Below are 16,514 nucleotides of genomic sequence, written 5' to 3'. Positions count from 1 at the left end.
AAAAAAAAAAAAAAAAAAAAAAAAAAAATCAAAGACTGTTCTGTTTTGCATTGTGTTATCTGATGGTTTTGAGTTTGGGGGGTATCAGCAATTACTCTGCATTATGAGAGAGTTTTGGTGTGTAATAACTAGGTAGGAAATATACTTTAAGGGGTGGTTAACAGTAGTTATGAAGGGATACTTGACTCTGCACACTTGGATCAGAGACGTATGCTCTTGGCCACCTGGAAGATAAGGCAACATCCTCACCCCTCACTGGGAGATGAGACTCTCATGAGGATGGGCTGATTACAAAATGGGCTGATTGGCTTTAGGTTGCCTTGTAATGAAATGCACAGTCAGTAAAAGCACTGCACTATCTTCTTCCGTAGTATTTCCCTCCTTTTGGGGATCCAGGATCCAGTATAAAATGGCACCTTTAATTGTGGAGATCTGTCTTTGCCTTCAGCTGCTTATTTGCTACTCGTTTAGCCCTAGAAACGCATGCTCTCCCAGCCCTGTTCCTCCAAGGGCACCACCCTGAAGTCAGTCATCCAATTAAGAAACTGGCAAATGGTGGGGCGAGGTGGCTCATGCCTGTAATCCCAGCACTTTGGGAGGCCGAGGTGGGCGGATCACTTGAGGTCAGGACTTCAAGAACAGCCTGGCCAACGTGGGGAAACCCCGTCTCTACTAAAAATACAAAAATTAGCTGGGGGTGGTGGTGGGCGCCTATAATCCCAGCTACTCAAGAGGCTGAGACATGAGAATCACTTGAACCTGGGAGGCAGAGATTGCAGTGAGCCAAGATCATGCCACGGCACTCCAGCCTGGGTGACAAGAGCGAAACTCTGTCTCAAAAAAAAAAAAAAAAAGAAAAGAAACTGGCAAACAAAAAACCATGTAAGTGCTGAATCTTCTATTTATAGTATATGTTTATATATTAAAAATCTCTAATTAATTGACTTAGAAAAATAAGTGCATAAATCAAATATTTTATCAGAAAAATAGAAACTTTAATGCCTTTTTGTTCATGTGACTTTAGTAATCTTTTGAAAATAAAGACAGTTTTAAAGTTTATTGGTAAAACCAAATGTCTTAAAAATGTAGACATTTGGTCTAAATTAAGGTCAGATATCAGATTTGCTAAATGCTTTAAGGTCAAACTGTTTCTTTAACTTTTGAAAATTGTTCTATTTACCTACCTTAAAGCCATCAGATTCTAGATAAGGTGTCTAGAATGGCTACTGTGGAATTAGCCATGCCCCCTGGCTATGCTGGAGAGTCAGCCCTTATCTGCACTTCTGCCTGGTGTGTCCTGCCTGGTGTAATTAAGACCACTGAAGAAACAGTTTTACATGCAAAGTGTATAAAAAAGGTGAAATGTGTTTTTGGTAAAGAAAAAAAAAATATAAGAAGGCATGGGAATGTGGATTATTTTCTGCCTAAAGTGTTAAAGGATTGTGTTAAGTGAAAAAAAAAAATTTTTTTTAAAGAAGCAGTGGAAGGTTTTTTTTTGCAGACGGAGTTTCGCTCTTGTTGCCCAGGCTGGAGTGCAATGGCATCATCTTGACTCACCGCAACCTCTGCTTCCTGGGTTCAAGCAATTCTTCTGTCTCAGCTTCCCAAGTAGCTGGGATTACAGGCACGTGCCACCATGCCTGGCTAATTTTGTACTTTTAGTAGAGACAGGGTTTCTCCATGTTGATCAGGCTGGTCTCAAACTCCTGACCTCAGGTGATCCACCCACCTTGGCCTCCCAAAGTACCGGGATATACAGGCGTGAGCCACTGCACCTGGCCTTCGTGGAAAGTTTATAAAAATTAATTGTAAGATATTCTGTGTATGAACATATTGGCTAAAGTTAAAGGGGTATTATTCAGTTTTTCCACAAATTAAACATTAGAATGAAAGCACAACAGGTTTTTCTTAAAGGACTTATCTGCTCTTTCACAAAAAAATGTAAAGGGTTATAAAGGTTTATAAAAATCTTACCTTATGATTAAACATTAAAATTGGGTTAGTATGTCTCTAAGGTTTTATTAAAAATTGGGTTCAATATTAATAATACATTAATGCAAAGGTGAAATTTTGCTTATTTGGTATAAAAATCATCCAGGAAGCATTATCAAATGTGAAACAGTGTTTTGCTTTCTTTAGACTATATTTGCATAAATATGTTATTGGTATATGTTCCAAAGTTATAAGAAACTCCTTTAATTCTAATATGACTTAGTGTATGTTACTAATAATTATAATAATGATAATTGTTATGGAAAATTTTGTGTGCCACAAAAGTAACCAAATTTCCTTATCAATTGTGGCTTTAATAGTGGCTGTCCTAAAGCTTTTTATCATCCACAGACAATTGTTGTCTTGTTTTAATCTTCTTTAAAAGGCGGTTTATAATCAACTGAACCTGGGAGGTGGAGGCTGCAGTGAGCCAAGATCGCGCCACTGCACTCAAGCCTGGCAACAGCGCGAAACTGTCTAAAAAAAAAAAAGCCACTTTGCTCCTCAAGCAATTTTACTTCCATCTGTTGGAAAAATCCTTCAAGTCTAAAAGGACCCCAATGTGAATACAGCATGGTAGAACTGTGTAGTGCACAATCTGCACAACTGTGTGTGGCATCCCTGCTTTGACAGTGCCTTATGAAAACGTTTATTTCTGCCGAAAACATCACCACTAATCACGAAGATCAATTTCTTTCTCACAGAAAGCACATTTTTCTCTTGGTTTTCAATGTGAAACACACAGTTAAACAGAACGAAGGCTGAACCCAAAGAGTTATAGTGTTTATTATGCAAACAGAAGAAGAAGCATGACAGAGCTCACTGCCCTGCTGGGTTCTCTGATCCTCTTTGCATGAATCTCAGTGCCTGGTAACTAAGATAAGTGGCTAGGGGTGAGCTGGGAGGGTGTTGTGTAGTAGTTGCAGGGGCTGGGATTGCGGGAGGGGGACAGCACCTGTAACTATCTTTCATCAAGGAATTGAAATAAATGTCATATTTTATTAGCCCTTGATGGCTGGTGGTAATCACCTAACTTAAACTGGCTCTAAAAGAGACAATATACAATCTTGACACCATAGGTCTGTTCTGTGACTGCTTCACCACTTATTTCATCTTTTTTTTTTTTCTTTCTGAAAATTCAGTCCAAATCTATATTTATTATTTATTTATTTTTGAGACTGAGTCTCACTTTATCACCCAGGCTGGAGTGCAATGGCATGATCTCAGCTCACTGCAATCTCTGCCTCCCAGGTTCAAGCAGTTCTCCTGTCTCAGCCTCCTGAGTAGCTGGGACTACAGGTGTATGCCAAAACGCCCAGCTAATTTTTGTATTTTTTGGTAGAGATAGGGGTAGATGGGGGTTTCACCATGTTGGCCGGGCTGGTCTCGAACTCCTGACCCCAGGTGATCTACCCTTCTTGGCCCCTCAAAATGCTGGGATTACAGGCATGAGTCACCATGCCCGATCCCAAGTCTATATTTATTTTAAAAACTATTAGAAAACTAATATATGAAAATATATGTTCAGAAAAAAAAGAAAGAGAAAGAAGAAAGGAAGGAAGAAAGAAATATAGATGAGCAAAAAGAAAAAAATAAAATCACTTAATTACTTATCTTGCCATTACGTAAGAATAACCACTTTTCAGGTGTGATTAAACAGTTTGTTATATATCCTTGCAAATGCAAGTTGAATAAAAACAAATTACCCACCTATGCTTGTGTCTACATATTTGTACACATATCTATAGCTACATATACAACTATATCCATGTTTTTAGAATTTAGATATTTAATTCCAAAGGAGAAAACAAATTTGAGCATTACATTATATATGCATATATATTTACACAATCATTCAACATTTTAAAAGTTATTATTTGCTTAAACATACAATAACTGTTCAATAAAACATAAAATACAGCCAAGAATTGGTAAGGTGTGTGTAACCAGTAGAATTATCCTAGATACAGTGGCCTCACTGATCTCCCCAGTGAAGTACAGGGTCACTGTGAACTGCTATTTCAAGTTTTCAGTTATTACAAGAGCATGTTTTTTAAACGGATAACCATTAAAATTTTTTAAAAAACCAATTCCCTTGTTTGCATTATTTCAATGTTTAAAATCCCACTATTAGAAAACTAATATTTGAAAATATATGTTCAGAAAAAAAAAGAAAGAGAAAGGAAAGAAAGGAAGGAAGAAAGAAAATATAGATGAGCAAAAAGAACAAAATAAAGACCACTTAATTACTTGTCTTGTCATTACCTAAGAATAATCACTTTTTAGGTGTGATTAGAGTAAAATAGTTTGTTATATACCCTTGCAAATGCAAGTTGTATAGAAACAAATCACTGCGCCGGGCGCAGTGGCTCATGCCTGTAATCCCAGCACTTTGGGAGGCCAAGGTGGGCGGATCACAAGGTCAGGAGATCCAGACCATCCTGGCTAACACGGTGAAACCCGGTCTCTATAAAAATACAAAAAAAGTAGCCGGGCATGTTGGCAGGTGCCTGTAGTCCCAGCTACTTGGGAGACTGAGGCAGGAGAATGGCGTGAATCCGGGAGGTGGAGCTTGTAGTGAGCCGAGATCGCGCCACTGCACTCCAGCCTGGGCGACAGAGTGAGACTCTATCTCAAAAAAAAAAAAAAAAAGTCACCCAACTGTGCCTAATATTTTCTTTCTCTCACTCTGATTTCATTTCTGCAAAAATTTACCCATTTTTATTAATATTAAAAATTATTAATATTAAATTTTGTTACAATTGTTAATAATACTAATTATTGTTCTTGTGTAATTTCTTGCTGTTAAAAGAGATGAGAAATGTTTTAAAAGTTGTTGGCTCATAACTGAATAAATTTCTGGCTGCCACCTCTAGCAGGGTCTTCTAGAAGGGGATTAATGGTTGATAATGTTGTTAGACAAGAGACTTCGTGCAACTCTTTCTGCTTATTTTTTGACAACTCCCAATAATAGACTGGACAATTTCAAGTCTATTATGATTATAAAAAGAGTTCTCATTAGACAGGGTAAGAAATCTCACACACAAGGTAAGAATAAGAACCAATGAAGGAAACACATGTTCACATACCAGTAAGCCAGTAAGAAGGGAACCGAAACATGTCCACCTGCTGAAGCCACAGTGACAATATGGCCATGGTTATTCTTCATCATTGCGGAAAGAAATGCCTTTGTAGTCTACAAATAGTTTTTATTAAAAGAGAAAAAAAAATACTGTATTTCAGACTCACAGACCCCTTGGGAATACTTTGAAACAGAAGTATATATTTTTAACATGAATCCTGGCATAAATGAAAAAAATATAAACTAAATGACAAATGCAGCAACAATAAGGGGACTGGATATGATGCCCACATTAGAAAACCTGAGCAAAACAATGGCTACTGAAAGCTTTGAGAATCCATCTCACTTAAATTGCTAAATTCAGCCAGGTGTGGTGGCTCATGCCTGTAATTCTAGCGCTTTGGGAAGCCAAGTCGGGCAGATCACTTGAGGTCAGGAGTTCAAGACCAGCCTGGCCAACATGGTGAAACGCCATCTTTACTAAAAATGCAAAAATTAGCTAGACATGGTGGCAGGTGCCTGTAATCCCAGCTACTGGGGAGGCTGATGCAGGAGAATCACTTGAACCTGGGAGGCGGAGGTTGCAATGAGCTGAGATCATGCCACTGCACTCCGGCCTGGGCGACAGAGTGAGATTCTGTCTAAAAAAAAAAAAAAAAAATTTCTAAATTTTTATGTTCCCCAGCCCTCTACCTCTTGTTATTGATGCTTGGGATGAAGAAACAAACAAGATAATACCCAGCCAAGTGCAGTGGCTCACACCTGTAATCCCAGCACTTTGGGAGGTTGAGGCAGAAGGATTGCTTGAGCCCAGGAGCTCAAGATCAGGCTGCGCAACATGGGAAAACCTCATCGCACAAAAAATACAAAAACTTGCCGGGCATGGTGGTGTATGCCTGTAGTCCCAGCTACTAGGGAGGCTAAGGTGGGAAGATCATTTGAGCCCAGGAAGCTGAGGCTGCAGTGAGCCAAAATCACGTCACTGCACTCCAGGCTGGGCAACACAGAGAGACCCTGTCTCAAAACAACAACAACAACAAAAGAGACAGTAACCTATATTTGAACAAACACAAAAACATAAAGATATATGTCAAAAACTTGGGAATATTAACATACAATAATACTGCATTTTTATCAACCCCAATATTCTTTTGAGATTATTCATCCCAAACTCTCATCCAAGAAATCTTTGAGGGGCCTTTTTAAGAACTGGCTATTTGGGCAATATTTGAAGACTTCAGAAACACACACAGCATATGTACATATATATAACTTAAAACTTTCAATGGTGAGGTTCACAATAAGGTTTGCAATTTTAGGGCCGGGAAATAACATGAGGCCTGAGCCTAATGCAAATCTGAAAGCCAGGGGAGTGGCTCATGCTGTAATCCAAGCACTTTGGGAGGCCGAGACAGGTGGATCACTTGAGTCCAGGAGTTCAACACCAGCCTGGGCAACATGATGAAACCCCATCTCTACTAAAAATACAAAAATTAGCTGGGCGTGTTAACGCCTGTAGTCCTAGCTACTTGGGGGTGCTGAAGTAGGAGGATCACTTAAGCCTGGGAAGTTGGGGCTGCAGTGAGATGAGATCGCATCACTGTACTCCAGCCTTGGCAAGAGAGTGAGACCCTGTCTAAAAAAGAAAAAGGACAATCTAAAAGCAAACTGGATTCACCGTTATAAAATCACAGACGATGACTCAGATGGTCCTCAACTCCTTTCTTTATCTCTAAATAGGATCACACACAAATGTGAGAACCTAGCTTAGAATTAAAACCTATACAATACCTGACATTTCTTATTAATTTATTATTATTATTAATATTGTAAGTGAGGAAGAATGATAGAATTTGGTGATAGCATGAAAAATGATCTCTTTGTATAATGTTATTCCTGGTGCCTGGAGAAAACTTTAGCTTGATTTAATACTTCCTTATGTCTGCTGAAAGCCCCACTTTAATCTCTGGGATTTTCAAAAGGAATATTTTTGTAAAAGAAACCATACTCACCCAGAAATGTGCAAGTACATTAACTTCAAAAGTCTTTTCAATCTGAGCATCTTGTGTAGCAAATAAATCTGATGTATAGACTACACCAGCATTATTTACTAAAATACTAACATCTCCAATTTCTGCCTTCACCTTCAAAAAATAAAATAAGAAAAGTAAATTAATTAAGAGGTATGAGGGTAAGTTTATACACAATTACTTTTTTTTTGAGACAGATTCTTGCTCTGTTGCCCAGGGTGCAGTATCGTGGCCAAAATCTTGGCTCACTGCAACCTCCACCTCCTGGGTTCAAGCAATTCTTCTGCCTCAGTCTCTGGAATAGCAGGAACTGAAGGTGCATGCCACCATGCCACACCTGGCTAATTTTTGTATTTTTAGTAGAGACTGGATTTCACTATGTTGGGTAGGCTAGTCTCGAACTCCTGATCTCAAGTGATCTGCCCGCCTCAGCCTCCCAAAGTGCTGGGATAACAGGCATGAGTCACCATTCCCGGTCTTGTATGCAATGACTATTAAAGGAGTATGTATTTTTCTGCTAGATCTGGATAAAAGTGATTTTGTAATCCATGTGTCAACAGGGGAAAAAATTCTTTTTATTTTACGCACTTATGTCCAAAATAGATATATCTTCAAGTGTATCAGGTGGAAATTTTCTTTTGCAATTTAGTCTCTTGACTTTGTTCTATTGACTATAGCTCAAGAGGCATTTGGCTAAGTAGCATTTTTTTTTAAAACATTACTTCAAAAGGTAAGCAAAAAAAGTTAAATTAGGCCAGGTGTGGTGGCTCACGCCTGTAATCCCAGCACTTTGGGAGGCTGAGGCGGGTGGATCACCTGAGGTCGGGAGTTCGAGACCAGTATGACCAACATGGAGAAATCTTGTCTCTACTAAAAGTACAAAATTAGCTGGGCATGGTGGCAGGCACCTATAATCCCAGCTACTCGGGAGGCTGAGGCAGGAGAATCACTTGAACCCGAGAGGCAGAAGTTGTGGTGAGCCGAGATCACGCCATTGCACTCTGGCCTGGGCAACAAGAGCAAAACTCTTGTTTCAAAAAATAAAAGTTAAATGAATGTGGTAAAATCAGGGACTACTATGAAGAATTGTGGAAAACTGATTACACTATTAGGCTGGCCACATTTTCTATTTCTTTATTTCTATTTATTTTCTATTCTATTGTTCAATCGCTCTCCATTAGGTGGCAGTAGGCTTAAGGGTGAAGAGTGGTTTTCTTGGACCTTGAGTTTTGGCTCTGCCACTCACTATCTGTTGGACCTTGACCAAGTTACCTAACCTCTTAAAACTTCAGTTCTTCCTCTGCAAAATAGAGATACTAATACAAGTTCCTTGAGAGTCATTGTAGAAACAAATGAAATAATGCATGTAAAGGAGTTAACACTGTATCTAATACACACAGTAAACTGCTATTACTGTCATCATTATTTTAAAATCATTTATACTTGTCTACAAGTAACATGATTTAAGGTTCTCTTCTTGACCTGCAGGCATTTGAGGTCAGGAATTGGAGACCAGCCTGAAACACATGGTGAAACCCTATCTCTACTAAAAACACAAAAATTAGCCGGGCATGGTGGTGCACACCTGTAATCCCAGCTACTCAAGAGGCTAAGGCAGGAGAATCGCTTGAATCCAGGAGGTGGAGGTTGCAGTGAGCCGAGATTGTGCCACTGCACTCCAGCCTGGGTGACAGAGAGAGATTTCGTCTCAAAAAAAAAAAAAACCCACAAAACAAAACAAAACAACAAAATATAGAAATATAAATGAGGTAAATAATATAAAAATACATACGTGTGTTTTTCTAGTATATATGCGTGGTATGTGTGTTTTCTCTTGAAATTCTATTTTGGTATTGATCCAGAAGAAACAGCATTTGAGAAATTAAAATGGTTATGTGGAAGGGCCTTATGTAAACCCTTATGGCCAGATTTCAAAGGTTATGGCAGCTATCATTGGTGAAATGATTTCAGTTGAGAAAATATAAACAAAAGAACAAGGCTAGCTGCTAAGAGCAATAGAAGGCATCCACTGGATTGTAAAGACTATTTGTAGGCTGGGCATGGTGCCTCACATCTATATTCAGTCAGAATTGAATTTCATCAGATTATATTTACATTAGTGAAGTGTCAAGCTAAGTTTTTCGAGCCCTGATCAACACCATTTATACCTATATACTATTTTATATTATCAAAGGATATTCCCAGATACTCTTGACCCTTTCTTCATCATTGCCTATTATCTCCCCAGGATATGAATGTCTGTTTTGTATTTCTTTTTTTTTTTTTGTATTAATTTTGTTTTTAAATTTTTGTGGGTACGCAGTAGTGTATATACTCAGGGTTACATGAGACATTTTGATACAGGCATGCAGTACATAACTATCACATCAGGGTAAATCAGGTATCCATCCCCTCAAGCATTTATCCTTTGCATTACAAACAATACAATTATACTCTTTTAGTTATTTTAAAATGTACAATTAAATTATTATTATTAATTTTTTTTTTTTTTTTTTTTTTTTTTGAGGCGGAGTCTCGCTCTGTCACCGGGACTGGAGTGCAGTGGCCGGATCTCAGCTCACTGCAAGCTCCGCCTCCCGGGTCCTCCGGAGTAGCTGGGACTACAGGCGCCCGCCACCTCGCCCGGCTAGTTTTTGTATTTTTAGTAGAGACGGGGTTTCACCGTGTTAGCCAGGATGGTCTCGATCTCCTGACCTCGTGATCCGCCCGTCTCGGCCTCCCAAAGTGTATTAATTTTTTTTAACTAACAAAAGATTCTTTATGGCTGCTCCTTGCAGAGCAGGGCTAACTCACAGGCAGTGCAACCAGAGTAGCCTATTTGTTCTATTTTTTGGTACCCATTAACCATCCCTACTTCTTCCCTACGCCATCTCTACCCTTCCCAGCCTCTGGTAACCATCCTTCTACTCTCTATCTCCAAGGGTTCAATTATTTTAATTTTTAGCTATCCCAAATAAGAGAGAACATGTTTTGTGTATATATATATGTATGTGTGTGTGTATATGTGTGTGTGTGCATGTGTGTGTATATACACATATATATATATATTTTTTTGAGATCTTGCTCTGTCATCCAGGCTGGAGTGCAGTGGTGCGATCTCAGCTCACTACAACCTCCGCCCCCCGGGTTCAAGTGATTCTCCCACCTCAACCTCCAAAGTAGCTTGGATTACAGGCGCCCGCCATCATGCCCAGCTAATTTTTGTATTTTTATAGAACAGGGTTTCATCATGTTGGCCAGGCTGGTCTTGAACTCCTGACTTCAGGTGACCTGCCCGCCTTGGCCTCCCAAAGCGCTGGGATTTGTATATTTCTTAATAATGAAAGCAAGCTGAGAATTTAATTCTTTTGGTGGCATAAAAATGTTCTGATAGGCCAGGCGCAGTGGCTCATGCCTGTAATCCCAGCACTTTGGGAGGCCAAGGTGGGTGGATCACCTGAGGTCAGAAGTTCCAGACCAGCCTGGCCGGTAAAACCCCCTCTCTACTAAAAATACAAAAATTAGCCATGCGTGGCCTGGCGCGGTGGCTCAAGCCGTAATCCCAGCACTTTGGGAGGCCAAGACGGGCGGATCACGAGGTCAGGAGATCGAGACCATCCTGGCTAACACGGTGAAACCCCGTCTCTACTAAAAAGTACAAAAAACTAGCCGGGCGTGGTGGCGGGCGCCTGTAGTCCCAGCTACTCGGGAGGCTGAGGCAGGAGAATGGCGTAAACCTGGGAGGCGGAGCTTGCAGTGAGCTGAGATCCGGCCACTGCACTCCAGCCCGGGCGATAGAGCAAGACTCTGTCTCACAAAAAAAAAAAAAAAAAAAAAAAAAAAAAAATTAGCCATGCGTTGTGGCAGGCGCCTGTAATCTCAGCTACTGGAGAGGCTGAGGCAGGAGAATTGCTTGAACCCAGGAGGAGGAGGTTGCAGTGAGCCAAAATTATACCACTACACTCCAGCCTGGGCAACAGAGCAAGACTGTCTCCAAAAGAAAAAAAGTTCTGATACTAAAATGGCCACATGAAAATAGCTACTTCAAAATACCTGAAAATGGGCCAGGTGCAGTGGCTCACGCCTGTAATCCCAGCACTTTTGGAGACCGAGGCAGGTGGATCACAAGGTCAGGAGATCAAGACCATCCTGGTTAACACAGTGAAATCCCATCTCTACTAAAAAATACAAAAAAATTAGCCAGGAATGGTGATGGGCACCTGTAATCCCAGCTACTTGGGAGGCTGAGGCAGGAGAATGGGGTGAATCCGGGAGGTGGAGCTTGCAGTGAGCCGAGATTGAGCCATTGCACACCAGCCTGGGCAACAGAGCTAGAGCTAGACTCTGTCTAAAAAAAAAAGAAAAAGAAAAAGAACTCAGGCTGGGTGTGGTGGCTCATGCCTGTAATCCCAGCACTTTGGAGGCCAAAGAGGGTGGATCACTTGAGGTCAGGAGTTCGAGACCAGACCAGCCTAGCCAACATAGTGAAACCCCATCTTTACAAAAACACAAAAATTAGCTGGGCATGATGGCACGTGCCTGTAATCACAGCTACTCGGGAGACTGAGGCAGGAGAATTGCTTGTGAACCCGCGAGGCGGAGCTTGAAGTGAGCTGGGATCACGCCACTACACTCCAGCCTGGGCGACAGAGCAAGACTCCATTTCAAAAAAAAAAAAAAGAACTCAAATCTAAAATTCCATAAACAAAGAGGTTCTCACGTCTGGCTGAATCAGACTCTGTAATGCACTGAATTAGAATATCCAGGGGTAACGTCCAGGAATGTATATTTTAAGGAATCAGCCCAGGTAATTCTGATGACCTTGCTCCCATTAAGGTATTTAGTTAACAGGTACAAGTGAGAATGCGTTCAGAGTGAAACCCCATTATATATAGCACCTCTCAATTGTATCTAGAAGAGGCAAATAATGCTTTATAGAAATAGATCTGCTGGGAGCATGGCTCACGCCTATAATCCCAGCACTTTGGGAGGCTGTGGTGGGTGGATCCCCTGAGCTCAGGAGTTCGAGATCAGCCTAGGCAACATGGTGAACCTCCGTTTTCTACCAAAAATACAAAATATTAGCTGGGAGTGGTGGCACACACCCGTGGTCCCCACTACTTGGGAGGCTGAGGTGGGAGGATTGCTTGATTCTGGGAGGTGGAGGTTGCAATGAAACGAGATCATGCCACTACACCACTCCAACCTGGGTGACAAAGTGAGACCCTCATCTCAAAAAAAAAAAAAAAAAAAAAAAGAGAAAAGAAAAGAAATAGATCTATTTACACTAAAAACCTGATAAAGAATAGCTTTATTGTAACTTTGTAACTCAATTCTATGAATGGGCTTCAAAAGATCCTGTCAGCGATTCTGCAAGTGTCATCCAAGGATAGTTACCTATATGCGAATCATGGGGGAGGTGAAGGTGCATGGGATGCAGGGTGGATAGGATGCATTTGAGGCCCTGCCCTCAAACTACTGAAAGAAAACCTCTGGAAGTGGAGCCCAAGAGTGTATATTTTTTTAACAACTCCCTGGAAAATTCCAGAACATACTAATATTTGAGAACTTCAGTTCTCGGTTCTAGTTTTGGGTTTGCTATGAGCTAGTTCTATAACCTTGGTCAAATAACATTTCTCAGTTACTTCAGCTATATCATGTACAGACCGCATCATTTCCAAAACACCTCCTAGCTCTAACATGATATGATTCTAACTAAACACAACATTTCACCTTCTTTGCAGAGCTGTAAATATCTTCTCGGTTGCTGCAGTCTACCACAAAGGTATAAACCTTGGCACCCAGTCCCTTGCATTTGGCAGCGGTTTCCTCCAGTCCATGCTAGAAAAAGCAACAAAGAGGGCAAGGTAATAATTGATATGAGCATATTGTATTGACAGCTGAAAATAATTAAAAATAATTTTTAAAAAGTAGTGAGATTCTTTCCATTTGAATTGGGCAAGACTGTAACAACACATTTTTGGCAGGTATACAGGCACATTTTGCTGTTAGTATTTTGACTAGCTTCTTTTATTTGGAACTGAATTTAAAGCAAGCTTCTTAAAAGAAGATAAAAATCTTAAAATACTAGTTTTTACATTTATGAACTTTAAATACTTTGTGAATGTTGGTATCTCTGTGTGTTCCATATCAGGTTTTTTAAAAAATATAAGATTAAGCTTTTTTCCACGTCATTAAAAACTCTTCATGGACGTCGGTTTACTGGCTGCAAAATAAATAATGAGTTAACTACAGTTCATTAGACCATTCGTTCTTTTAGCATTTTAATGCAAAAGTCATATTCACTGAGCTTAGAAAAACCTTGACACAAAAATGAATGAAGTAGAGTCCTGACCCCAAGGAGTTCTCCTTGGGGTAGTAGAAAGAAACGTAAGTATCATAGTTAAGTGGGACCACATAATACTGTTATTGTTTTGATAATAAAGGATTCAGTATTGGCAGTTTCAATCTAATACATTGTGATGAGTATCACAGCAGAGTTCTATACAGGGAGTTATGGGAACACAGAGGGGCACATAATACAATTCTAGCAGTGGTTTGCCATGCCCTTTCACTTACTTTCCCCAGGGTGAGAAAGGACACATCAGGCAGGGTGTGGGCAATGACAGAGAGGAGACTGGTCATGTGGAAACCACTAGTAGGATCATTGTTGTTGGATGGATCACAAAGTTCAAGGCCAGCAGAAGTTCAGATTAAGATCTCACATGTGATATTAAGATTTATCAAAAAGTGAATGGGGAGCCACTGATTAAATCATAGAGTCAGGTTCATGTGTCGTATTGATTATTCTGGCTAATGTATGGAGGCTGGATTTTAGGAGTCAACACTGGAGGAAGAAAAAAACTGAGAGGCAGTTAGTTACAGTGATTCAGGTAATAGATGACACAAACTTGAATTGTGGTACTAGTAGAAAAAATGTTTAGGAGGTAAAATCAGTAAGACTTGGTGAGCAGATGAGGAAGGATGGGGAGGAGACACATCGGACATCTTTGCTTTCTAGTTTTGGTAGCTGGCAAGATCACGCTGCCACGTGTCAGACAGAGATGACAGCAAATTTGAGGAAAGGGGGTGATGAGTCCAATTTGGGGTGCTGATTTTGAGTTAACTTAAGTTTAGAATCATACCATTGGGTTTTGTTGTTGTTGTTATCTTTGTTTGTTTGCCTTTGGCCAATTTTTGCCTTTTTTTTTTTTTTTTTTAAACTTTTAAGATAATGTCTCAGAAGACATTTTGGATTAAGATCTAGTTTGTGTACTCTGCAGGCCAAGTATTAATTTGCCATTAAAATAATGGCAAAAACAGCAATTACTTTTGCATCAACCTAATAATTGTCAGCTAATGCACAAATGGGCAGATCCTAGGAGGACTCATACATTTATCCACAGAGGATGGTGAATCAGTGTACACATTGGTAAACAGCATGTTGCAGAAAGGCCAAATCTGGACAGCTGTGGGGAGAATTAGTAGCTTGTATAGTGAGCCTGTTATCATACTAAAGGGAAACAAGTTCTTTTTCTGTTGCGGGAAGTCAGGGACCCCGAACGGAGGGACCAGCTGGAGCTGTGGCAGAGGAACATAAATTGTGAAGATTTCATTTTAATATGGACATTTATCAGTTCCCAAATAATATTTCTATAATTTCTTATGCCTGTAATCTCTTAATCCTGTTATCTTCGTAAGGTGAGGATGTACATCACCTCAGGACCACTGTAACAATTGTGTTAACTGTACAAATTAATTATAAAACATGTATGTTTGAACAATATGAAATCAGTGTACCTTGAAAAAGAACAGAATAACAGCGATTTTTAGGGAACAAGGGAAGACAATCATAAGGTCTGACTGCCTGCAGGGTCAGGCAAAAAGAGCCATATTTTTCTTCTTGCAGAGAGCCTATAAACAACGTGCAAGTAGGAGAGACATCACTCAATTCTTTTGCTAGCAAGGAATATTAACATTAATACCCTGGGAAAGGAATGCTTTCCTCGGGATAGGTCTATAAATGGCTGCTGTGGGAATGTCTGTCCTAGGTGGTTGAGATAAGGACTGAGATATGCCCTGGTCTCCTGCAGTACCCTCAGGCTTATTAGGATGGGGAAAAACTCCACCCTGGTAAATTTGTGGCCAGATGGGTTCTCTGCTCTCAAACCGTGTTTTGTTGTTTAAGATGTTTATTAAGACAATATGTGCACTGCTGAACATAGATCCTTATCAGTAGTTCTGCTTTTTGCTCTTTGAAGCATGTGATCTTAGTACCTACTCTCTGTTCTTACAGCCCCTCCCCTTTTGAAACCCTTTTATTTATATTTTTTTTGAGACAGAGTTTGGCTCTGTCACCCAGGCTGGAATACAGTGGCGTGATCTTGGCTCACTGCAAGCTCCGCCTCCCAGGTTCACATCATTCTCCTGCCTCAGCCTCCTGAGTAGCTGGGACTACAGGCACCCTTCACCACTCCTGGCTAATGTTTTGTATTTTTAGTAGAGACGGGGTTTCACCGTGTCTCGATCTCCTGACCTCGTGATCTGCCCGCCTCAGCCTCCCAAAGTGCTGGGATTACAGGCGCGAGCCACCGCGCCTGGCCTGAAACTCTTAATAAAAACTCGCTGGTTTTGCAGCTCAGGTGGGCATCATGGTCCTGCCAATATGTGATGTCACCCCCAGTGGCCCAGCTGTAAAATTCCTCTCTTTATACAGTCTCTCTTCATTTCTCAGCCAGCTGACACTTATGGAAAATAGAAAGAAACTACGTTGAAATATTGGGGGCGGGTTCCCCCGATATCTGGCATGCCAACATGGTTTTCTTTTTCCTAAGCATGTGGGAACCCAATTCCCTTTGGTAGGTGTGGAGAAACATTCATTGGTCCAGTACACAGAAATGCTTGGTCAGCTCCCTGACGATTGGTGAATTGTCTGTGTATTGTCCAGGATAACTATGGGTCACGTGCTGTCTAAACATTATGCTTATCTCTGCTATATTAAACTCCTGTTAAAACGGGGGGAGTGCGATTGCCCATGGAAAATATGGTCACCCTATTCATGGCAGTGAAGGAACACTGTCCTTGGTTTCCTGGAACAATGGGATTGTGTTGGTACAAAATTCTGGAAACTGGTCCCAACAGGAAATAATGTTCCCATCACTGGGGTGATTGGGCCTTGGTATGTGCCGTCCTAATGACATACCAATCCCGTGACCCCCTGCAGTTACCACAATTTTCTGAATCTGGTGACCCACTACCTCTTCTTCAGCTTTCCTGTACCATTTGGCCTTTGTTATCTGCTCAGCCTCTCCCTTCGTCTACTCCTCCCCCACCTGACAATGTTGAGAATTCAATATCTAACTCTGGTGACTCTGGCTTAATGTCATCTCCTGATGATCTTATTTCTTTTC

The 16,514-nt window shown here is 40.6% G+C and overlaps 1 protein-coding gene across 1 annotated transcript in view; it reads right to left on the bottom strand.

Moving 5' to 3' along the window:
- HSD17B11 (hydroxysteroid 17-beta dehydrogenase 11) overlaps positions 1–16,514 on the bottom strand; it is a 57,116-nt gene that overhangs the window by 30,598 nt on the left and 10,004 nt on the right. The window contains exons 2-4 of the mRNA XM_023198080.2: positions 12,838–12,945; positions 7,087–7,218; positions 5,082–5,188 (exon numbers count right to left, since the gene is read on the bottom strand). Coding sequence (XP_023053848.1) covers positions 5,082–5,188; positions 7,087–7,218; positions 12,838–12,945 — 347 coding nt within the window. The remainder of the gene's footprint in view (positions 1–5,081; positions 5,189–7,086; positions 7,219–12,837; positions 12,946–16,514) is intronic.

Source organism: Piliocolobus tephrosceles, chromosome 3 (assembly GCF_002776525.5).
Source record: "Piliocolobus tephrosceles isolate RC106 chromosome 3, ASM277652v3, whole genome shotgun sequence".
Taxonomy (NCBI): domain Eukaryota; kingdom Metazoa; phylum Chordata; class Mammalia; order Primates; family Cercopithecidae; genus Piliocolobus; species Piliocolobus tephrosceles.
The sequence above is the reverse complement of the archived record's forward strand: the minus strand, read 5'-3'. Positions and strand labels throughout refer to the sequence as shown.